The 21,845-nt window shown below is 61.1% G+C and overlaps 9 protein-coding genes across 9 annotated transcripts; 5 read left to right on the top strand and 4 right to left on the bottom strand.

The window, feature by feature from the left end:
* The first annotated feature begins 396 nt into the window (after nt 1–396).
* Nucleotides 397–5,193, top strand: SPRG_00583 (hypothetical protein). Its single transcript, XM_012338808.1, has 2 exons — nt 397–1,732; nt 1,780–5,193. The coding sequence occupies exons 1-2, from the start codon at nt 1,358–1,360 to the stop codon at nt 5,128–5,130; spliced, it is 3,726 nt and encodes a 1,241-aa protein (XP_012194198.1). The 5' UTR covers nt 397–1,357; the 3' UTR covers nt 5,131–5,193.
* Nucleotides 5,194–5,506: 313 nt separating this feature from the next.
* On the top strand, nt 5,507–6,886 carry SPRG_00582 (hypothetical protein; the record flags this gene model as incomplete). The annotated part of the gene is made up of 9 exons (XM_012338807.1): nt 5,507–5,545; nt 5,596–5,668; nt 5,725–5,783; nt 5,835–5,891; nt 5,942–6,166; nt 6,203–6,345; nt 6,397–6,531; nt 6,586–6,629; nt 6,675–6,886. The coding sequence occupies 9 exons, from the start codon at nt 5,507–5,509 to the stop codon at nt 6,881–6,883; spliced, it is 984 nt and encodes a 327-aa protein (XP_012194197.1). The 3' UTR covers nt 6,884–6,886.
* A 43-nt stretch (nt 6,887–6,929) lies between these two features.
* SPRG_00581 (hypothetical protein) lies at nt 6,930–7,339 on the bottom strand (the record flags this gene model as incomplete). Its single annotated transcript, XM_012338806.1, has 1 exon — nt 6,930–7,339. The coding sequence occupies one exon, from the start codon at nt 7,337–7,339 to the stop codon at nt 6,965–6,967; it is 375 nt and encodes a 124-aa protein (XP_012194196.1). The 3' UTR covers nt 6,930–6,964.
* Nucleotides 7,340–7,983: 644 nt separating this feature from the next.
* SPRG_00580 (hypothetical protein) lies at nt 7,984–8,205 on the top strand (the record flags this gene model as incomplete). The annotated part of the gene is made up of 2 exons (XM_012338805.1): nt 7,984–8,040; nt 8,092–8,205. 2 exons carry the CDS (start codon nt 7,984–7,986, stop codon nt 8,203–8,205), a joined length of 171 nt encoding a protein of 56 aa, XP_012194195.1.
* A 313-nt stretch (nt 8,206–8,518) lies between these two features.
* Nucleotides 8,519–11,715, bottom strand: SPRG_00579 (hypothetical protein; the record flags this gene model as incomplete). Its single annotated transcript, XM_012338804.1, has 12 exons — nt 8,519–8,658; nt 8,705–8,807; nt 8,851–8,930; nt 8,977–9,257; nt 9,313–9,399; nt 9,443–9,546; nt 9,598–9,795; nt 9,835–9,912; nt 9,960–10,203; nt 10,252–10,429; nt 10,479–10,837; nt 11,036–11,715. The coding sequence occupies 12 exons, from the start codon at nt 11,713–11,715 to the stop codon at nt 8,549–8,551; spliced, it is 2,502 nt and encodes an 833-aa protein (XP_012194194.1). The 3' UTR covers nt 8,519–8,548.
* Nucleotides 11,716–12,100: 385 nt separating this feature from the next.
* Nucleotides 12,101–14,507, top strand: SPRG_00578 (hypothetical protein; the record flags this gene model as incomplete). The annotated part of the gene is made up of 12 exons (XM_012338803.1): nt 12,101–12,109; nt 12,157–12,399; nt 12,442–12,609; nt 12,651–12,740; nt 12,788–12,886; nt 12,935–13,000; nt 13,041–13,337; nt 13,388–13,489; nt 13,531–13,796; nt 13,846–13,996; nt 14,045–14,269; nt 14,319–14,507. The coding sequence occupies 12 exons, from the start codon at nt 12,101–12,103 to the stop codon at nt 14,505–14,507; spliced, it is 1,905 nt and encodes a 634-aa protein (XP_012194193.1).
* A 90-nt stretch (nt 14,508–14,597) lies between these two features.
* Nucleotides 14,598–17,260, bottom strand: SPRG_00577 (serine/threonine protein kinase; the record flags this gene model as incomplete). The annotated part of the gene is made up of 3 exons (XM_012338802.1): nt 14,598–15,378; nt 15,421–15,553; nt 15,606–17,260. The coding sequence occupies 3 exons, from the start codon at nt 17,258–17,260 to the stop codon at nt 14,728–14,730; spliced, it is 2,439 nt and encodes an 812-aa protein (XP_012194192.1). The 3' UTR covers nt 14,598–14,727.
* Nucleotides 17,261–18,352: 1,092 nt separating this feature from the next.
* SPRG_00576 (asparagine synthase) lies at nt 18,353–20,506 on the top strand (the record flags this gene model as incomplete). The annotated part of the gene is made up of 4 exons (XM_012338801.1): nt 18,353–19,131; nt 19,182–19,287; nt 19,350–19,572; nt 19,619–20,506. The coding sequence occupies 4 exons, from the start codon at nt 18,353–18,355 to the stop codon at nt 20,485–20,487; spliced, it is 1,977 nt and encodes a 658-aa protein (XP_012194191.1). The 3' UTR covers nt 20,488–20,506.
* A 176-nt stretch (nt 20,507–20,682) lies between these two features.
* SPRG_00575 (hypothetical protein) lies at nt 20,683–21,747 on the bottom strand (the record flags this gene model as incomplete). The annotated part of the gene is made up of 1 exon (XM_012338800.1): nt 20,683–21,747. One exon carries the CDS (start codon nt 21,745–21,747, stop codon nt 20,683–20,685), a length of 1,065 nt encoding a protein of 354 aa, XP_012194190.1.
* Between the last annotated feature and the right edge of the window lie 98 nt (nt 21,748–21,845).

Here is a 21,845-nt window from a genome sequence, read left to right as displayed (position 1 = left end):
CGTCAGGGGCTGTCGATGTGGTCGCCCCGCCCGCATTGCGTGTGACGCATTGACGTAATGCCACCGTGTCGCGAGCTTCCGACGCGTTTCTTACTGTACCGGCGGCCACGAGCCCCACGCGCAGCTGCATGGCCGACGGGAGGAGGACGATGCGGCAGATATGAGTACGACGTGCGCTCTCTTTTCTACGTTGGAGCGCGCGAATCGTGAGCTCTGGTCCGGCACGTGAGTGCTCGCGCCATCCTTGAAGCAGACGGGTACTCACAGCTGTAACTCACGCGGTCGCTCTTGGCCGTTATCCGGATCCGTCCGTCGGCTTGGAGTTTGTATGCTCGGGAGAGTGACTGGCCCTTTCTTGCCTCTCCCCCCGTCAGCGCAGCAGTGTGAGTTGACTTCATTTACTCATTCACCAGGGACCTTATCGTTGTTGCGTGTAATATGGCCGACTCGTCGTCCGCGTCGGTAGCCTGCCCCAAATGCGGCAGCGCCATCACGCCCAACGACAAAGTGTGCATCTACTGCGGCACGAAGTCGGTGTCGCCGACGCGCCTCGGTCGGCGCCGTCGGTCGCCGTCGCCGCACCGGCGTCCGTGCCTGCGCCGCCAGCCTCGGCGCCAAGCCGCCGCCCGGTTGTGCCCACGACGCGCCGCGTCTCATCGAACGACAACATGCGCGACTCAATGGACCGCCTCACCGACGACATTGCCGATCTCCAGAAGCTCTGGGTGCCCGATGACTTCTCGGACGACTGCATGGACTGCGGCAAGCGCTTTGGCTTTCCCCAGCCGCGCCGCCACCACTGCCGCGTGTGCGGCAAGCTCTTTTGCCGCGAGTGCGTCATGAACAAGATGTGCGTCCCGCCGTCGTTTGGCTACGGCGACAAGCCCCAGCGCTGCTGCAAGAGCTGCACGATCTCGCTCCAGATGAAGGCCATCAAGCAGCCCGCCGACGTCTTCAACCAGCGCCAGCAAATGACGGCCGCGCGCGGTATGGCCGTGATCGCGGCGCCGGCCTCGGCCTCGTCGTCCGACTCGGCGGCGCCGACGCTCGCAGCCAACGTGCCCAAGCCGACGCCCAACATGCGGACGCTCGCCAACACGGTCATCGCGACGAGCCGCATCAAGTCGGGCTCGGACACGAACAGCGTCAACCTCAACGATTTCGCGACCAAGAACCCGACGCAAGTCGCGCGCGCCGAGCAAAGGAGTGCCAGATCTGTTTCCGGCAGTTTGCGATTGGCCGCCGCGCGTACCACTGCCAGCGCTGCACGCGCTCGGTGTGCAACGGCTGCTCGCAAGGCCAGAAGCCAATCCCGGAGCTCGGCTTTGCGGCGCCCGTCAAGCACTGCAACAACTGCATGTCCAAGCCGCCGGCCTTTGCGTCCATGGAAGTCGAGGGCTGCACCGAACCGCTTCCAGGCTTCGAGTTCCTCTCCAAGCTCGACATCAAGATTGGCGTCGCGGACGCCGGTGGCGAGACCGAGACGTACAACGTCGACGCGTTCTTCGAGCCCAACGCCGCGCACGTCAAGGCGCTTGGCGAGACGCTCCGCGCGTCCGACATTGAAGCCGCGAAGGAGTACAACCTCACGCGCAAGCGCAGCATGGCCGACTTTGAGTGGCTCGCGAATGCCCTCGGCGAGAAGATCACGGCCAAGGCGCTCCCGGCCTTTCCCGAGAAGCGCGTCGCGCGCTCGGCCAAGAAAGCCCAGTCGCTCCAGGTCTTCCTCTCGGTACGCCTGCCTTTCTCAGATTGCACTTTCTAAATGCTGGATTGTAGGGCTGTCTCGTGCACCCGCTGTACCGCGACTGCGATGCGCTCAAGGCCTTCTTTGGCTTGACGAACGACCAGTTCCGCGCGTTCAAGAACGCCGGCGCCAACACGGAGCTGCGTGTGGCGAAGGAGTACAGCGACGTGGTCGTCTGGCTCCAGCTCAAGATGGAGCAAGAGCAGATGGAGAACAAGCTCGCGACGCTCTTGAAGCGCAAGAAGGACAACGAAGATCGTGTCTCGAAGCAGGCCGCGCGCAAGCGCGCCCACGACGCCCGCGCGGTCTCGCAGCTCACGCGCCGCGAGCTCATCAACAAGCGCCACGAAGCGCTCGTTGCCCGCAAGGCGACCCAGGAGGCCCGCATGGCTCGCGAGAAGGAGCGCCTCGAGATCCAGCAAGCGTCCGTGCACATTGTGTACGACGACACCAAGGCCGACGAGGCCGAGCGGGCGCTCGAAGAGGACGTGCGCCAGAAGGAAAAGGTCGAGTTCCTCAAGTCCAAGGACGCGTTCCAGAACGACACGACCGAGTGGAACAAGGACATGGCGCAGTGGTCGCGCCAGCGCGCCGACTGGTCGGACCACCACAACCCGCCCGTCTCCAAGATGATTGCGAACGAGTGGATCGTCAAGGCCTTTGGCATCTCGTTCCAGTTCCAGCAGCTCGGCTTGGACGCGGCGATCCCGAAGGAGCTCACGGCGCTCCACGTCAAGGTGCAGCAGCTCCAGGACGCCGAGCCCTCGACGCTCGAAGCCGAAGGTGTCGCGCTCGACGACGAGTGGAGCGAGCTCAGCAAGGAGCGCGACCACTGGGCGCAAGACCGCACCAACATGAAGCGCGAAGACGACATGTGCCGCGACGAGGACGTGCGCTACAAGCTCGAACACGAGCACGTGCTCATGTACCGTGAGTGCCGCCAAGACAAGATGTCGCGCATCGAACGCGACCTCGAGGCGCTCGACATGGAGATCAAGTCGCGCAACAAGGCGTACTCGCAGCGCAAGCTTCGCCACGAAGCCCTCGACAAGGAGTATGAGCTCGAGTGGAAGAAGGCGCAGGATGCGCGCATGGAGTACACGTCCTTGCGCATGGCGCAGCACGGCGACCGCATCACGCGCGCCAAGAAGCGCTGCGAGACGCTCGCGGAGCAGCTCGCGCGCCAGCAAAAGTCGCAGCGCCTGCTCATGTTCAAGCGCGCGGCGATGAACGAGGAGCGCGATGCGGACACGAGTGTCTTTACCGAGCACAAGGACGGCTGCAAGGCCGCGGTCGAGGCCGCCAAGTCGGCGCTCGCGATGGCGCCCGAGTACGTCAACCGCCTCAACGGCGACGTCGACATCAACTCGGAAGAGACGTCGGACATTGTGGCCTCCAACTACCGCACGCCGATGGAGGGCGACGACGTCGACGAGCGCGATCACTTTATGAACGACGTGCGCGCGCGCCGCGCGCAGTTCCAGGCCGAGCTCGACGCGCAGCAGAGCCACTTGGCGTCCGAGCACGAGGTGTGCCAGTCGCTCCTCGACCGCATCTCGGGCTTCATCACGCGCCTCTCGGACGAGACGGTCACCGCGAGCAGCGAAGACGTGCTGATCGCCGAGTACCATGCGTTCCTCGAGAACGAGAAGCGCCTCGTCGACGACGAAGAGGCGTGCCGCGAGCAGAAGAAGGCGTACCTCTCGTCGCTTATGACGGACGCGGGCAACTGGGTCCTCGATGCGCTCCACGACCACTCGAAGCGCAAGAAGCGCGAGGCTGACCGGCTCGTCAAGCAAGCGGTCCGCGCGTCCGAGCTCCAGCGGCTCGTGCAGCACTTTACGCACCGCGTCATTGAGCAGGAGGAGCGCATCATGCGCCAGAAGCAGCGCATTCTCCAGGGCGAGCACAAGCTCGAGATGCTCAAGAGCTCCGACTCGTGGTTCCTCTACGTGACGGTGCACACGCCCGACATTGGCAAGCACGACGCCAAGTGCCTCGAGACGGCGCGCAAGGAGCGTGAGGAAGACATGGTCCAGGGCGGGAAGCTCCTCAACGAAGACGAGTCGGACGTCAACTCGGTCACGTCCGAGCTCGAAAAGTCCAAGGCGTGTGCGGACGAGAAGGCGGTCAAGCGCGACGTGTGGGCGTACGTCGAAGACGTCTACAACGTCGAGAAGCCGCAGGAGAAGGACGAGGACATGATGATGACGTCGCAGATCCGCGGGCTCGTCGCGCAGCTCGGCGAAACCTTTGAGATGCTCACGAACCGCCTCGCCGAGGAGGACGAGTCGCTCCAGCACGCGTACGCCAACCTGTGCTCGGAGGTCGAGTCGATCAAGTGCTTTATGGAGCGCATCGAGTCGGAAGAGTCGGCGCTCTCGACCGCCGAGAAGGCGTCGCTCCAGAAGGAGATCCAAGTCCGCAAGGCCGAGTCGGACCTCATTGAGCAGCGCGCGCGGGCGCTCAACTCGAACTACAAGTCGATCGCGTCCGAGCACGCGAAGCTGCCGGTGGCCTTTGACGGTGTGCGCAAGACACGAGCTGAGCGCGAAGTGCCGCTCAAGCTCCGCGAGTCGGAGCTCGACGTGATCCGCCGCCTCGTCAAGACGCGCAACTACTACGACCGCAAGACGTGCGCCGAGTTTGCCAAGAAGTTTGTGCCGGGCATGGACATGAAGGAAGTGCGCGACACGCTCGATTGGCTCCTCGTCGCCGTCGACGGCGACATCAAGGCCGTCGACCGCTGGATGGACCTCTCCAAGGGCGAGCGCAAGGAGATGTCGCTCATCGCGACCAAGGCGAGCGAGATCGACTGGAGCGCCGACATGCTCACGAAGATTCCCGCCTTCATTGACGTCGACCAGATGATCAAGGAGAAGGGCGCGCAAGCCGTCCACGCCAAGGAGCAGTGGGTCGTCGACCTCATCAACGTCAAGCGCGCGATCGCGTCCAAGGACAAGGACCTGTGCTTTGTCATTGACGAGACGCTCTCGGCGGCAAAGAAGGAAGAGGCCAAGGTCGCGAACGTGCTGGACAAGCTCAAGGCGAGCAAGGAAGAGGTCATCAACACGCTCCGATTCATCGACCAGGAGGAAGCCAACGCCGTGCGCAGCGGCAAGCCGCTTGAGGTCGAGACCGTCGCGCCCACCGTGGTGTACCAGTCGAACCGCAAGCCCATGCAGCGCGTGGCCAAGGCGGCCGTCGCTGCGGTGGCCCTCGCGGCCGTCACTGAAGCCGCTGTCCCCGAAGAGCAGGAGACGGCGGCGGCGACGACGCCGGAAGAGGTGACCCCCGAGGTGCAAGAGACGCCCGTCAAGTCGGACGAAGAAGCTCAAGTCGTCATGTCGAGCGAAGGCGTGGCGGTTGAGATGACTATCTAGAAGGTTGCAAGTACAGTACTGCGTAACTGTCTATATATAAAGTATAGTGTGTTGATGACAATATTGATATTGTGTGGTTAAGGACCAGGTTTCAGAGATAGTTACAGCGTGTTTTTGATTTTACACTTTAGCAATGCTGGCTGTAAGCGCTTCACAGACAGATTGGCACCGACGACAGCGTCGTGCATGGGAACGCCGGGACAAGCGGCAACGATCGCCTCGGTCAGCTCCGTCCAAAAGCTCCTTGTTCGGCGCGAAGGCGGTCAGCTCCGTGACGTCTTGGTGGAAATTGATGCGCTTCTCGAACGACGGTAGTCTACCTTGCGGTCGGAAAAATGGAGCCAGTCACAACCCTGGTCACAATCCATTTTGCAAAATGGCCAGCATCGCGCTCTACGTTCTTGGTGGCGCCCTTGTACGAAGAAGAAGGCCTCGGTGGTTCCACTAGCTCAACTCAACCTCTAGGCGCTGCAGGCGTGGGCCAAGCTCGGCCCCGCGCCGCGCCTCGATGTGCGCGACCAGCACGTCTTGATCACGGGTACTCGTACTTATATGGCTCTGACGTTCGTTGAAGCTGATGGGACTCGACGACAGGCGGCAGCCAAGGTCTCGGACTCGCGATCGCCACGCACTATGCTCGCGCCGGCGCCAAGGTCCCGTGCTCTTGACGTACCTTGTCCTTACCATGGTGTGTTGGGTCGCAGATCTCGATTCTGGCGCGGAGCCAGCCCGCTCTGGAGACAGCCCGAGTTACCCTCGCGGTGCGTTTACGAGGACCGATATATACGCGATGACGCGATGGAGTACGTAGGCGCTGAGCGCGCATCCCGTGTGCGCTCTCGCGTGCGACGTGACGGACGCCGACGCGATGCTGCATGCGGTCGCGACGGCCAACGCTAACGCTTTCCATGCGCGCGTCACCGACCACGTTGTGTGCAACGCCGGCGTCTCGTTGCCCGGCCTTTTGCTCGACCACGACATGGCGATCACATGGACGTCAACTACTTTGGCGCGCTCACACCATCAAGGTATCAACGTCGCTTGATACATTCTTGAAACACATATGTTGTAGGCGACACTGCCGGCCATGGTCGCGCGCGGCGGTGGCGGCGGGTTCATCTTCATCAACTCGGGCGCGGGCCTCGTGGCGTTTGCGGGCTTTGCCCAGTACGCTGCGTCCAAGTACGCACTGCGCGGGCTCGCCGACGCGCTCCGGTACCGCCGCCTCGTGGTACGCGTATGGCGTTTTTCAATCGCTCCGAGTAGGAACGAACTTGGCTTGTACAAGATGCGCGTGCACTGCTTTTACCCGGGCAGCATCGATACCAAGATGTACGTGGAGGAGCAAGCAACCAAGCCTTCGATGACCAAGGCCATCGAAGGCACCACCGACCTCGTCTCGTACGTCGACGGGTCTGCGTCATATCATCATCAACTCCATGGATGATGGAGTAGGCCGGATGCGGCAGCCGCCAGCCTCATGCGGGGCATTGCCAGAGGTTTGCTACCACGTACATCGTGACGGAGATGGATGTTAGGACTAGGTTCGTACGCCATCACCAACGACATGGGCATTTGGGCAGGTCGCATCATGGGTCAAGGCATCGCGCCGCGCGACTGGGCTTGCTACCTCTTCGAGGTGCTCTGTAGTCCGCTCATCGTGCTCGTCCAAGTCGTCTTTGGCTGGTACATGGACGCTCTCGTGCTGTGCTCGCCGAAGCACGCAACGACCGCGTCTGGCAAGCATGCCTAGGCCTACTTCAACAAATCGAATGCTTGATTCTCTCTATTGGCATGTATTTATCTATCTATTCTATCACGGCGCCTCCGTGCGCTAGACTTCGATCAAGACGTAATCTTCGGTCGCGCCTTCGCCCGCCTCGCACACCGTGACGAGCTGTGCGAGCGGGACTGTCCGGTACAAGTGGCGGCCTTTTCGCTTCCCGCGCACGAGCTTGTACACGATAAGCGTCATGAGCATGGCGACGAGCGCGCCAAGGAAGACGCCCCAGCATGGCAAAAGCGGCGCATCCGGGAGCGCGTGGGACAGCCGAGGCGCGGATGGCAGCGGCGCGGATGTCGCGACGACGTTTGTGTCGAGCGTTGGCGAGCTCTCGTCGACATAGTACTCACGGACCTCGCGGCCCGACGGCGTCGAAGCGAGAAGCGCCGGGATCGACCACATGACGTCGGAAGCAGAAGTGGTCATCCCGGCCGGTGCGAGCCAGCGATCAAAATGGCGCCAACCGGTACGCTTGGCGCCATTTTAAGCCGCCACGTCGCGCTATAAATAGATCGCATGACGTGGCAGTCTCCACGCACGCGCTTTTTCGAAACTTTTTTCGAAGCCTCGCGTCAATCGATGCTTCCCCTTACTTTAAGCGTCGGAGCATCTTGTACGAGTGCGGCGGAAGGTGCTTGGTGATGAAGTGGGCGTGTTTCTGTGTTGGCGCATCGAAGGTCCTCGCGTCTGACTCGGCCTACACTGTATCGGATGCTGCGCAGCTGCTCTCTGATACCCGGCATCGAGAGATGATCGAGACTGGTGCGGAATATTTGTCGCCCGTCTTGGAAGCTCGATGGCAGTATTGGCAGTCGCCGTCTCTGCCGCCGACGGGTCGTTCTGAACCCTCATCTCGGCCGACGAGGTATTGACGGCTTTGGACCACCACCCTCGTGCTTCGAAAGATACCGTCGTGCTAGTAACGGTGGGACAATGCTCTGGCGCTTGACGATTTGTATGGCGATCGGGCAAGGTTACAGCCAGATGGCGCCGGCAGAGTAGCGCGTCTGAGTTGGCTGCGCAACGACGCTCTCATTTTACAAGCCGCGCTTCCTTACGCACCAAATTCCATGGGCTTTCCATCGCTCTCGCTCGCCACCTTTAAGAGCACGCCGTCGTTCAACGAGGTCGTCCACAATGTCGACAAGCTCCGTCGTGCGCTGAGCACGCCGATGGAGGACGCGCGCGTCTCGGCGCTCGACAAGGTCTCGATCCTCTCCAACTATTACACATCGCCCGCGCCCCTGTGCCCGCAGACGCCGCCGGCCTACCAGACCCGCCACACCTTCTAAGCTCGCGCGTCGTTGTCGTCCTCAGTGTTATTTATCGTCGGCTATACCCGTGCAGACTCGCACGAGCGTACTATTCGAGTCGTATAACGTTAACGGCAGTCCATGTCTTGTGTTGTGAGAGTATCGACGACATAAGGCCTCGCCACTGGTCCATGGACCACCGCTGCCAGCGTAGGTAGTCGAGAGATCCAGGACCCCACCGTCGCCCTGCAACCGACCTGCAACAACCATGTCATTTGTGCTCGATATATTCGTGGTACGGCGACCGGCCGCCACGAGGCTTCAACGAAACCGGCTTGTCAAAGCAAAGCTGCCGCATACCACGCGTGTGTTACCAAGAGGTCTATTTGATGTCTTGGTCGAGGAGACCGTTGTAAACGGCCTCGAGGAGCGGGTCGACGAAGCGCTGCCCGGATGCGATCGCGTTGCTCGCAAATAAGAACGCGACGTTGCCTATTGGCACCGCGTGAGCATCCGAGACGCCGATGGTGGAGAGTACGCTGCTGGCCCAAGAAGCGCAGCGCGGCGATTTCGAGCCAGGTGAGGCCGCCGACAACGACCACCAGCACGGTCTTGAACTTGGTCTTCTTGCGCGGCTTGTCCTGCCTCCTTTGAGTATGACATGGCTTCCAGAGTCGTGATTACCGCGTCAGACGTGGAAAAGTGCGCCGACGGACCTGGCAGTTGGTGCAAAAGCTCGGCCATGGGTTCCCACTGCGAAGGACCTACGCAGCGTGTTGGCAGCGAAATGGAAGAGGGCTAGGGTTGCACCGAGCGCGGCGTCCACGAGCTTGACGAGCAGCGGCGTGTAGCCGCCCGAGACGTAGCCCGCGTCGTCCGGGTGCACAACGTCGCCGCCATAGTTGCCGATGCAGCCAAACGCACGCAAGAGGTTGGGCGCGGCTTTCTGCGCTTGGTCTTGCATGCGAAGGAGCCCAACTTGCTCGAGGTTCTCGAACGTATGCAGGTATTCGTAGCCGTAAAACTGCATGATCTGCGTCTTGAGGTGGAAATAGAGTTCCCTCGGAATGCCGTGGTTGACGAGGCTGTGTCTACGTTACCATCGGCGCTTCAACCCATGTGCAGACAGACAAGAAGAGGGCGTACAGAGCCAGAAGACGCAGCACGTGGAGGAGCGGCCCTTGCTTCCAAATGAGCTGCTCAATGTCGCCGAGGCGCGGCTCGCCTTCCATGCTACGGTATATTCTCAGTCGCAGACGAGGCGTGTGCGGACTACATGGCGCGTTCGAGGAGCCAGCGCCGTCGAAAGTCCTTCGAGTTGGTCGTCGCCTGCAGGAGCTGCGACAGCTGCAGATGCTGGTTGAGCAAGCTCTGCTGGTGCTACATCGATACACGTGTCGGCGACGGCTCATAACCTGCCATTTCAGCTACCAAGTGGGCTTGGACCTGGCCCGGAAGATTCGAGATGTCGGTTTTCCACGCTGCTTCGTCGTGCATGGCTTTTTGTAGTGCGGCGTGCTCCTCGGAGATAGCAGCAACTTGGTGCTGCAGCAGCGGCCCCAAGGCTTGAATGTGGACGTTGCGGCAGAGCTCAAAGACGGCATCGTCGCTCGAGAGACTCATGGGCGCCTACAGACGTGTCAACCCACTCGCGGTGGTTCGCTGCACCTGCTGCTGGCCACTCGGAATGGTGTCGTCTAATAGATTCGCGTCCACCTGCACCATGCCGTCGCGGTATGCGAGGACCTCGTCGAGAAGCCCTTCGTAGCTACCATCATCGTCTTAATAAGTACACATGAAGCAGAAGCGGCTTGCGTCAATGGCGTGCTCAGCGGCGCAAAGTAGTCGAGCTTGCGGTCAAAGACCATGAGGCAGTCGATGCGATGCTTCTTGGATTTCGCGGGAGGCGGCACGCCGTTTTGAATGTGGAGGGATGCGAGGTGCTTCCATAGCGCGTGGGCGAGGTTGCCCTTGTAAAAGATGTGGTCAATCTTGCCGAGCGTCACCTCGAGTTGGTACAGCGCATGCGCCATCGTCCTACATACAGTATTACATTGCGATATCGTGTTTCGAAATGCGTTGTACGCAAGGCTCGTCTTGTTGCTGCCCAAGTAGCACTCGCGCAAGAGCGTGTCCGACCCCATCGTGAGCACGTCGCTGTCGAGCGGAATGAACCCGAGTGGGAAGAGGGCGAGCGTCAACTGCACGACGTCGGCCGTGCGTTCTTGGGCCAGCACCGTTGCGCAGAGCGCGTTCCAGGGGCCTACACAAAGGCTCGTCGATACGACAAGAGGGGACAGAGATGACGGGACCGGCGTGCAAGATGTGAACGACGAGCGGCGGTGCGCCTTTCGGCTGGTGCTCGACGACGCTCGCGATGCGTCGCGCGACAAGGTACACTTGCGCCACGAGGGGCTGCACAATAAAGACGAGGGCGCTGCCTGCACTGTGCTCGCTGCCGACGTGGCTGTCGAGCGCGTGGATTTCGGCGACCCGAAGTGCTTTGAGCCGGTCGGACCCGAGCGTCGAGAAGTGCTGGAAGAGGCCCCAGAGCCGCGGCGACAGGACGACCTCGATGCTGCGCGCCTGCACGGCAAGCAGCAGCGCATCGAGTGCGTCCGACGAGGCGTCGCGGAGCCGGGCGAGCGCGAACCGACTCGTGTCCAGCGTGCTTGCGTGGGCCATGTATGATGATGCTTGCGTCGTTTCCAAAGATTGCAACAGCAAACTGAAAAGGCAACCTCGCAACCTCAAAATGCAAACTCAATTTCCAAATTGCACTTGTTATCATTCAAGAGGCAAGCATACTGGTATGGGCTGAAACACGCAGTGAGCATCGGCGCATGGCGCGTTGGGATGCGCGTCGCACAAGTACGTGGCCACGTCATGGTGCCCATGGGCTCTGGCGGCCGGGATGGCAATCAAGATACAGGCCATCGACGCGTGCTGAACCAGATACGCGACCACATCCAGGTGCCCGTTCTGCGCTGCGAACGTCAGCGCCAGGTGCGTGCAGCCCTCGTGGCGGCCTTGCAGGAGAAATGCGACAACGTTGATGTGGCCGTTCCGAGCTGCATAGTCGACCGCGTTCGTCGAGCAGCCGTCGTGTCGGTGGTCGTGGAGGAAGCGTACGATCGAGAGATGGCCATTCATGGCGGCGTGGTCCAGCGTGTAGCGCAAGCAGCCCTCGGACCGTGTCGCGTGCAAGAATTGGACGACGTCGTCATGGCCGTTGCGCGCTGCGGCGTCCATGGCATACGCCGTGCATCCCGATGCACCGTGGACGCTGAGGTAGCGCACGAGCTCCAACTGCCCATGGCTTGCTGCCATGTCCATGAGCACGACCGAGTCGGCGATGGGCCAGCACGCCAAGAGCCGCTGCAGCCAGTGCAGGCCAGCGTAGTGCAGTAGGAGCCACGCAGCGCGCTGGTTGGCGTTCTTGAAGCGCTTCCAAGCACCGAAGTGCGGCAGCAGCTCTTCAAAGACGCCGTCTTGGTACGCTAGCACGATGCGCAGGAGCTCATCTTGGCGCAGGACGGTCGAAGACATGGAGCGTCTCGAAATGGTATCTTGTGACCATCTTGAATTAAAAGAATTTTCTTTTTCGCTCTTTAACGAAAAAAGACATTAAAAGACAGCCAACGGTCGCGTCATCATCGGCGCGACGGTAGATTGTTGGTGGTGCGGCGTTGACGCATTTCTAGAGCAAGCTGAGATCGCTAAAGAGATTTCACGCTGGTCGTAGCATTTGGCACTGTGTAGGTCGCTTATTGCACTGCCAGCGCAGGGCGTGCGGCTCTGCGGTCGCCCCGTTGCAATAAAGAATGGAAATGGTTTAAAGAATCATTTCTTTTATCACACGCAATCGATTGCTCCAACCGGAATCAACCGGCTTGCTTTAACCGGATTCTATCCGGACTCACGCAACGTGACCATGAAGCTGGTGAGGCTTGCGGCGGAGACGACCATGGCCTCATGCCTACGCTGTAGATTCAACTGGGCCGCGCCGAGGATGGCGTCAACTCGTTCCTTGTGACCATGTCTGGGCGCCAGGTGCTTCTGGACTGCGGCTTGAATATGAAGGCGCTTGCCCACCTGCCTGTTGACGGGCCGTGCCGCTACTACGCGCCGAGCCTGCACGCCGTGGACGCCGAAGCCATTGACTGCGTTGTCGTCTCGAACCACTGGAGCTTCCTCGGTCTGCCGCTGCTCACCGAACGCTCGGCCTTCCGCGTACGTGGTGTTTCGATGCAAGGCCGTGAGCGCACAACCTAGGGCGCGATCTACGCGACGGAGCCGTGCGTGCGCTTTGGCCGGCTCCTCTTGCTGGAGATGCTCGAGCTGCTCGAGCGCAAGCGCAAGCTCTCGGGCCATGCGTCCAAGGCGTGGCTCTCGCGCTCCAACATTAAAGATCTGCCGGGCGCCGAGCAAACCCGACTCCTGGTATACATCACGTGCGCCTGCAGTCTCCTCATGCTGCGCAGGATCTCGAGTTTGACAAGTGGGTCGAGCCGTACACGCGCCACGAGATCGAGCGCTGCCTCGACCGCATCACCTACGTCACGTACAACGCGGTGTGTACCTCCACCTCATCATCCCACGTCCCATCATGCTCTCGTAGACGATCGCCTTTGCGTATGAGCTCAAGATCACAGCCGTGAGCTCGGGCTACGCGCTCGGGTCGAGCGCGTGGATCCTCGAGAGTGCGATGGAAAACCTGGTTCGCACGCAACTCAATGCGAGTGTCTCGGGCTCACGCTGGGCGTAGGCGTACGTGCCAACGGCGGCGTCCGAAATCCGCCACTCGACGCCGCTCGACCTTCACAAGCTCAAGGTACGTCGACATGTTACGATCGTATCTCGACATGGGCTAGGACTGCGATGTCTTGCTTCTCTCGGACCTCAAGGTCGATCGGAGTCCGCTCGTGGACACGGTGATTCAGATCGAAGCGTTCATGAACCATGCGCTGCGGGTGTATGCTCGCGGCGGCTCGAGTCTCGTGCCATGCCCCCTCGACGGCGTCTTTTTCGAACTCTTGGAGAACTGGGAGCTCTTCCTGCGCTCGCGTCAGCACGCGCCGATCCCTGTGTACGTCGTGTCACCGACGGGCGACGCCGTGTGCGACGCCGTCTTTGGTCCGCAGTGGCTCTGCAACGCCAAGATCACCAAGGTAGATCGAGATTCGCTCCACTTGGCTATTGTAGTCTTGGCGCGACCTAGATCTTTGCAGGCGAACCTGCCTTTGCCCACACTGCGATGCGTGAATCGGGCCAGTTGCGCGTGCTGCCTTACGTCTCGTCCGCGCTCGTCCAGGCATTCGAGGTGCTTGGTCCTCGCTGATACCGTTGCAATCGATCGCGTAGGAACCGAGCCTCATCTTTATGACCGACCCGTCGTTTCGACTGGGCGATGCGGCGCTGCTGCTGCGGCAGCTCGAAGCCCGCGGCGGGGCAGTCATTGGCATTGACCCGCACGTCTCCCTTGGCTATGCGCTCGCCCCGTACCAGCCGCTGCACAACGTCGAGGTCATTGCGGCGCCGATCGATATGCGTCTTTCGTGCAACGACGCGAATACGCTGGTGACCCAGTGCTTGCCGCAGCACCTTCTCGTCCCCGAGTGCTTTACGTGGTGCGTCCCACAAGCTCGATCCAACGACCATTGGACCTTTGTCCTGTAGGAAGCACCACGAGCACGAACAGTCGGTGCGGCGGCTCCACGAGCTCATTCCGGCACGGCTGCATACGGCCACGACCTTGCTCCGACAACTCGAGCCCGTGGTCGTGCTCAAAGCACCCAAGAAGAATTTTGACGCGGTGCTGGACCCCAAGGTAGAGACAATACAACACTCCGTATGAGCGTCGAGCCTCTGCGTGTAGCTGGCGGCGCAGACCACGATGACGTTGATCGAGAAGAATGCCGCGGCGCTGGTCCAGACCAAGATTCAGATCACGCCCGACGAGTGTGTGCTCGTGCCTGTACCGTTTAGCAATGTGCCTGCAGCCATTGGCGGCGACCGCGCGACCAAGCGGCTCTGCGTGCGCGAGCTCTCCAACGTGTGCGTCGGCGAGCTCAACACGGACGTGCTTGTCCAGGACTTGGCGGTGCGCCTTGTACTCTCCATATCTATCCATCTATCCATGGTTCGACTAGGCGAGGTTTGGCAACATCAAGAGCGAGTACCAAGGCGACTTGGTGATCCTCTCGACCGGCGCCTCTAACGACGCGCTCGTCACATATGCGCGTCACGAAAACAAAACGACGATCACAGCGTCCAATGACAGTGACCGCGACGCTGTCCGCGACATGATTCTCGGTCAATTGGCCGTCCTTCCGTACTGATGCCATAAACAACCAATTCCATCGTGCTAGGGCTCGGGGATGCGAGGGCTAGGCGTTAACGTGTCGGTTTCCCAGGGCTAGGGTTGGCAACAGGCAAACCCATATTTTGAGACGCTTGCATTATGACATGGGGAACAGCTGCCGAAGCACTCAAGCCTCCAAGTCCACTGCCCCACATCTTTGATAGCGTATACGAGTCGACGACACAAACAACTAGGGACTATGCGAGGTGGGCGTAGACTTCGGCCATGCTCGGGCGCGCTGTCGGGTCGGCCGCAAAACACCGAGCGATCAGATCCAACTGCGCCTCTGGAATGTGCACGTCGGCGAGCGGGAGCCGGTCGCCTTCGCAGACGCGGACCGCGACGTCGCGTGCGTGCTGGCCATCGAACGGCTTGGCGCCGCTGTACACCTCCCACATGGTCACGCCAAACGAAAAGACATCCGAGGCCGACGAAAACACGTGGGGTGGCGCGAGGCTCTCGGGCGCCATCCACTTGAGGGGGCCGACGCTCATGCTCGCATCGAGCACCGCGCCGCGCCGCGCGAGGCCAAAGTCGGCGATTTTGACGCGCCCGTTAACGTCGACGAGGCAGTTGCGCGCGGCCATGTCTCGGTGCAAGAACGCATTGTTGTGCAGGTGCAGCAGCCCGTTGGCGGCGTCGCGGAGCATGCTCGTGCGCACCGACGACGGGTACATGGTCGAAGCCGACGGCGAGGCAACGACGCCCGCGAGCGACCCCAGCGGCATGTACTCGGTCACGATGGCGAGCGGCGCCGAGGGATCGGTGCACGCGCCGACAAAGGGAACCACGCACGGGTGGTGCCCGAGAAGCGCCGAGACGGCTGCTTCGTGCTGCAGCGCCGCCACCTAGTGTGCATGTCACGCCGTGTTCCACCGCGTTCTGCGTACGTCGTCGGCCGTCTGACGCAGTGTCTTGACAACGACGTCACGACCAGCATACGTGGCGAGATACGCGTCGCCAAAGAAGCCCGCGCCGATCCAGCGCTTCATGTGCAGCTCGGAAAAGGGGATTTCCTTGTAGCTACCGACCACGAGTAGAATGACATATTGCTTGGTAGTCTGGACTGTCGTACCTGGACGGCAGCGCCTCGAGACGGTCGCTGACAGGCGTCAAGCGATACCACTCGTCTTGACACTGCACGTGCTTGGAGACATTAGGACCGACGACGAGAGTGCAGTGGAGGACGCCAGCAAAGTCATTGGCCACGACCGTCACCACCACCGTGTGCGGCGTCCGCGGCATGGACGCGTGCATTTCGCAAAAGATCGGAAACCTTATGTGCTCGAGTTTGCCTGTCCAGACAAACGTAGTGTGCGCGGCGTCCAAGAGCCGAAATCCGTCTGGGACCGTGGCCGAGATGGTCACGTGCGTGCCCTTGGTCAGCGGCAGGTCGATCGTCCGCGTCACCTTGCGGCTCTCCGCGTCGTGTGTGTGTGCGACCTCGACGATGTCCGCAGCGTCGCGCCCGCCAAAGCAGTAGATGCTCAAGTCGAACGCGGCGCCCATGGCAATGCGCCGTGGCGCGTATGCTGTAAACTGCGGCGGGTCGTCGAGGCCTCGAAAGACCTGGTCCGAAGTCGCCGACGAAATCGACGACGGCAGCGACCGGTGCCGGACGTCGGGCGTCGGCGGTGGACTGAGCACGTCGTAGCGCCGGCCGTGGCGTTGCAAGATCGAGTCGCAGAGCGCCTGAAAGTCCTCTTCTTCGCTCGACGACGACTGCTGCGACGCCCGGCGCTCGAGCTGCGTGACCATTGGGACCATGTGGCGTGATGTGCGTGCTTGCAGCAGCATCTCGTCGTCGGTCGGTGCAGACGGCATGCAGACCATCGGCGGCTGCAGTCGGTGCGCAGGTGGTGCGAGCATGATGCTGGTGGGATTATCATTCGTGCTCATGCTGTGCAAGTAGACAGTCGCCGCTTTCGGCACTGGTGACGTGGGTGAGGCGGTCGCAGAGGTCGCCGGCGACGACGACGTCGCAACGACATACTGCGGTAGGTGCGACGTAGAGAGCGTGCACGTGTCGGCGACTGCACTCGCCCACGCATGCATGGTTGCGCTGTACGCACTGCTCACGCTGTGATCATCGGACAACTTGGGCTCGGCCATATCGAGGTAGACATGGCCGGACGCCACAATGTCTTCGTGGCTTGGTGTTCGTGGCGTCTGTGGCACCATTGGGCGTCCACGCATGTGCGCCCACGCGGTCGCAAAGGGCACATAGAAGCGGTAGCCCACGAGGCGCGAGGAGAGGATGGCTGCGGCGAGGCCCAAGAGAAGCAAGGCCAACTCGAAGGCGACGCTGCCGGCATCCAGAGGACCGGTGGCGAGGAGGTAGATGACATTTGCGGACGCGGCTGCAGCGACCAGCGGCGGCGCAGCGCAGATGACATCCAGAAGATTGACCACGCCAAAGTACACGAAGCCGTACGTGACGTTGGCGTGCACGGGCAGCGCCTCAAAGGCACAGTAATGACGTGGCCGCACGAGAAGCCGCAGTAGCCGCCACTCGGTCGCCCACAAGGCGCGCAGCAGGCTCAGATGCATGCGGCGGTAGGTTGCACTCGGAAGCAGCAGCGTGATGGCGGTCGAGATGGACACGACGGGCGCGGCCACGAGCGCGACGGCGGCGCTGAGCAAAAGACCTGCGAACGCGCGGAGCGCGCCTTCGCGTAGCGGGTCGGGCGGCGCCGCGTCGATGGCTTCGTCGATCGCGAGCGTCTGCATGGTGCAATCAAAATCAATGCTTCTTTCTTCGACGCTCGAATCCTTCGACCAAATGAGTTTCGATTACATTACCAATGTTCCTATGACCATACTGAAATCAAGAGAGGCAGGTGCTGCTGGGTTGTATTTAAGTGGTAATAGCTCCTGAGGGCGCAAGCGTAATCGATTGCAGGAGAAAGGATCGAAGCGACGTCCTCCGCGCCATCGTTCTGCGCCGAGTGCCATGGCTTGTCGTGCGTTGGTCCGTGCTCCAGAGTGTTTGGATGACGAACCGCGCCATAAACAGGAGAACCGGATATGCGCGACGAACCGGTTCCACATGGCAACCGTCAGGTCAACGGGTGTGGTGGTCCTAGCCATGTGCACAGTATTGTCAACGACGGCGCTCGGATGTACACGCTGGTGTGCGATTGAATCAAGAAGAAAATTCCCGCCACCAAGTGCGATAGTTGCGTGCCGTAGGACCATAGTACCTGTCAGTCTACAGGCATTGAACCACGTCGTGCTCCCAGCGACACTGCTGACATACCCGGTACCGCGAATGCGCCAGGACATCGAACATGATCCCAACATCCACGCGCGCACGTCACCCTTGTCAAGCACCGACTTGTTGATGCCGATGTCAACGCCAATGGGAAAGAGAAGAAAGGGACAGCACGTACAGGGCTGTCCCTTTCAGGGCTCGAACCCCGCACCTCCTGCATGTGATGCAGGAGCCTACGGACTGGACAAAAGGTGGTTTAGTAAGTGCCATCTGCATCTTGACAAGCGTCAACTGCGTGCATGTAAATCATATGTTTTCGTACGTTGCCGATCTGTGCCCCGGTGCCAACCGATGCGCGTTGGTTGTGTACACAGTACGCACAAATATCTTCTCTTGTACATGCACCAGTCGCGCTTCTTTGAGCAACGCCGGGCCACATACAGTCATCATGGGGTGGCGACTGGGAGCGTCAACGGACCGCGTTGGTGGTGGATGCCGATGGAGTGCGTAACAACCGTGGCTACAGTAATCGCACCCGCTACCGACATTCGAGAGTATTGCGTCGCTGCTGTCTTTTTTGCTCACTCTTGCATTTGCTTTTCTTCGACATGTGCGGCATCGTTGCGTACTTGGACCTCAACGGCGGGTCCACCACGCCCGTGGACTTGACTGCTGCCCTCGACCTGCTGCACCACCGCGGCCCCGACGGCCAAGGCGTCTGGCACGACGCGTCCGTCGGTCTCGGCCACGTGCGCCTCTCGATCATGGACGTGGCGCACGGTCAGCAGCCGCTTCACGCCAGCGGTGTCCACGCCGTAATCAACGGCGAGTTTTACGACTTTGAAGCGATTCGTGACGACCTCTGCGCGCGCGGCCACGTCTTCTCGACGCAGAGCGACTCGGAGATTCTCGTGCATCTCTACCACGAGTATGGTCTCAACTGCGTCGATCACCTCCTTGGCGAGTTTGCTTTTGTGCTCTGGGACGCCAACTTGCAGCGTCTTTTGGTCGGTCGCGACCGGCACGGAATCAAGCCTCTCTTCTACACGCAGTTTGACAACAAGCTCGTGATTGCGAGCGAGGCCAAGGCTTTTCTTGGACTCGGGTGGCAGCCGCAGTGGGACGTCCACTCGATCGTCAACAGCGGGCACTACGCTGATGACCGCACGATCTTCAAGGGCGTCTCCAAGATCCCGCCGGGACAAATTCTCACGGCGACGCCGTCCGGCTCCATCAAGCTTGAGCGCTACTTCAGCCCGTCGTTTCCCGATCGCAACATTGAGGATCCCCGCTCGATCGAGGAAATGGTCGACGGCGTCCGGACGCGTCTCGTGGACGCCGTGCGCGCGCGCCTCCGAAGCGACGTGCCCGTGGCCGTCTACCTCAGGTACCAAACTCTGTCGACGATGCATCATCTTACGGTATGCTTGTCGATAGCGGCGGCATCGACTCGTCTGCGGTTCTTGGTGTCGCCTCGAGCATCTTGCGTGAGACCGACCCGGACGCACGCATGGATGTCTTTACGATCGCGTTCTCGGACAAGGTGCGATAACGCCCTCTCTTGATAGCGTCATCGTGACAGATCATCATCCCTTTCTGCACTAGGAAATCGATGGTGTCAAGTACAACGAGAGCGATGTCGCGGCACGAACGGCCGAGTTTGTGCAAGCCAACTCGCACGTGCTCCACGTCACGCAGGAGGACCTCACGGGTGCCTTTGAAGACGCCGTGTGGCATTGGGAAGCCGCCATGAACGACTTTAACGGCGCGGCCAAGTTTTTGCTCTCTCGCTACGTCCGCGATGCGGGCTACAAGGTGGTGCTCACAGGTCTGTGATTGCAGTGATTTGGATGGTTTGCTTATGCGTGGTCTAGGCGAGGGCTCGGACGAGCACTTTGCCGGCTACACCATGTTCTATCCCGACCTCTTCCGCATGGACACGACACCGCCCGCGATCCCGCGTCCCATGCGCGAGAAGATCCTCGCGACGATCGAGTCGGCCGACGAAAAGATGTGGAGCGGTATCGGGAGTCTCCAGTTCTCGTACACGGACTGCGTGAAGGAGCGCGCGCTCCTGAGCGGTCTTAGCATCCATCGCATGCTGGCGACGATCGCGGGGCTGCCCGCGGATTTGTACAAAGCTCCGCTCAACACGATCTCGAACCCGACGCAAGCGTTTGCAGCCGCGCTGTCGGGCGAAGAGCGCAAGCTCGCAGCGACCAAGTGGCACCCGCTCCACACAGCGCTGTGCCTCGAGACGCGCTGTGTGTTGCCCAACATGCTCTGCAACCAGCTCGGCGACCGAAGTGAGATGGCGCACTCGATCGAGGGCCGCGTTCCGTTCTTGGACCACCGGCTCACGACGTACGTCAACGACTTGCCGCCCCAAGTGAAGCTCCACGTCGACCCGGTGACGGGCAAGATCACCGAAAAGTGGATCTTGCGCCAAGCCATGCGTCCGTACATCACGGACGAGCTCTACACGATTGCGAAGAAGCCGTTCTTTGCGCCGCCGGCCCAGTTTGACCCGGACTGCGTCCAGTGGCAGTTTCTGAGCCGCCACATTACGCGCGAGGCGGTCGAGAACCTCGGCTGGATGAACTGGGCGTTCGTCGAACAAACGATCGCCGACTACAAGGGCGACAACGTCCGCCGCGCGCAAAACATTCTCAACGTCGTCGCGTCGTTCATCGTGCTGAGCCAAAAGTTTGACATTCCGACGTACGTTCCGCCGTCCCCGTAACCAATTCCATCAACACGACGCCGTTGGAAGCAATGATTTGTGATTTCAATGGGCGGCATCGCCTAATCGTACAGCAGAAACACACCTTGGATCCAGTAGGACAAGTTCTGCACGTCCAACGACGAGTCGCCGTGTCGGGTAGTAGTACAAGTCCAACTGCAATCAGACAACTTGTTCACATTCATCACTCGTCGCCTAGAGCACGGCGCGGCACGTGGGGCAGTTGACAACCGCCTCCCGGCGGATGCAGGACGCCTTCCATTCCGAGAGACACGCCGTGTGGATCTCATGTCGACAGGGCTGCACGCGTTCCGTGGGCGCCACGCAGAGGGCTTCGCAGCACACCGCGCACTCGTCACTGCCGTCGTTGCGTCGCACAGAAAAGACGAGGCTGAGCCAGAGCACCCGCCGGCTCTTCTCGTCAAATGCCATATACTCGTTGCCATCGACGACCGCCCACGGGCTGCTCACATGCATGCGCGACGGATGCTGGACGCCTTCAAAGCGCCAGAGGCACTTGAAAAACCCAACGCTGCGGGCCACGACTAACGACGCGCACATCGGACACGCCACTTGGTGCTGGAGCAAGTTGAACGGCGCAAACTTTCGGGGCACAATGACCCACTCGTGGTAGGCCACGCACGTCGCGTTCGTACACACGCCGTGGACGTTCAAGCCCGTGCAAAACCGCCGCCAGGCCGGCGCCGACGGGCTCTGCTGCAGCACGCTACACAGCTCCTCGTTGGCCACGTCCACAAACTCAGCCGCGGCGCCACCGCCGCACAAGACGAGCTCGGCCACCAGCGTCGCGTCGTTGCAAAGCCCGTAGCTGCCGACCGTGCGCGAGTCCCAGAGCGTGCGACGACGCAGCGTCAGTCGCTGAAACGGGCAGCGCGAGACCGCGCGGATCCGGGCCTTGAGCGTTGCAATCGTCTCGTCCGGGTGCGCTTGGAGACTGAGGTGGCCCGTTGGGAGCGCAATAAAGAGCGTCATGGACGCTGGCGACGACGTAAACACAAACACCCAGCGCGGGTTGCTCGTGCGAAGGGCCGGGAGGTACGGCTGCAGCGTCTCGGTCGCGTGCAAGCTCTGACCGTACAGCTTGAGCGCCGACGACGTGCAAGGCCCGAGACGCAGAGACCCTTCGAGGTGTTGCGCGACGTCGCGGACCGTCAAAACTGTGCCCAGCACCTCGGGCGGTAGCGAGACGGTGCGGTGGATGCGCTTCGAGGTACCGTCGACGCAAATCACGTCCATCATCTGGCAACGTCGGCACGAATTGGACTCTGCTCTCCACGCCGTTGACCAAAGAACACAAAAACGCGACGCGCCAACGGTCTATTCTCTCGCGGGACAGG

The sequence above is a fragment of the Saprolegnia parasitica genome, assembly GCF_000151545.1.
Source record: "Saprolegnia parasitica CBS 223.65 unplaced genomic scaffold supercont2.2, whole genome shotgun sequence".
Lineage (NCBI taxonomy): Eukaryota > Oomycota > Saprolegniomycetes > Saprolegniales > Saprolegniaceae > Saprolegnia > Saprolegnia parasitica.
This window is presented reverse-complemented; position numbering and strand designations above follow the sequence as displayed.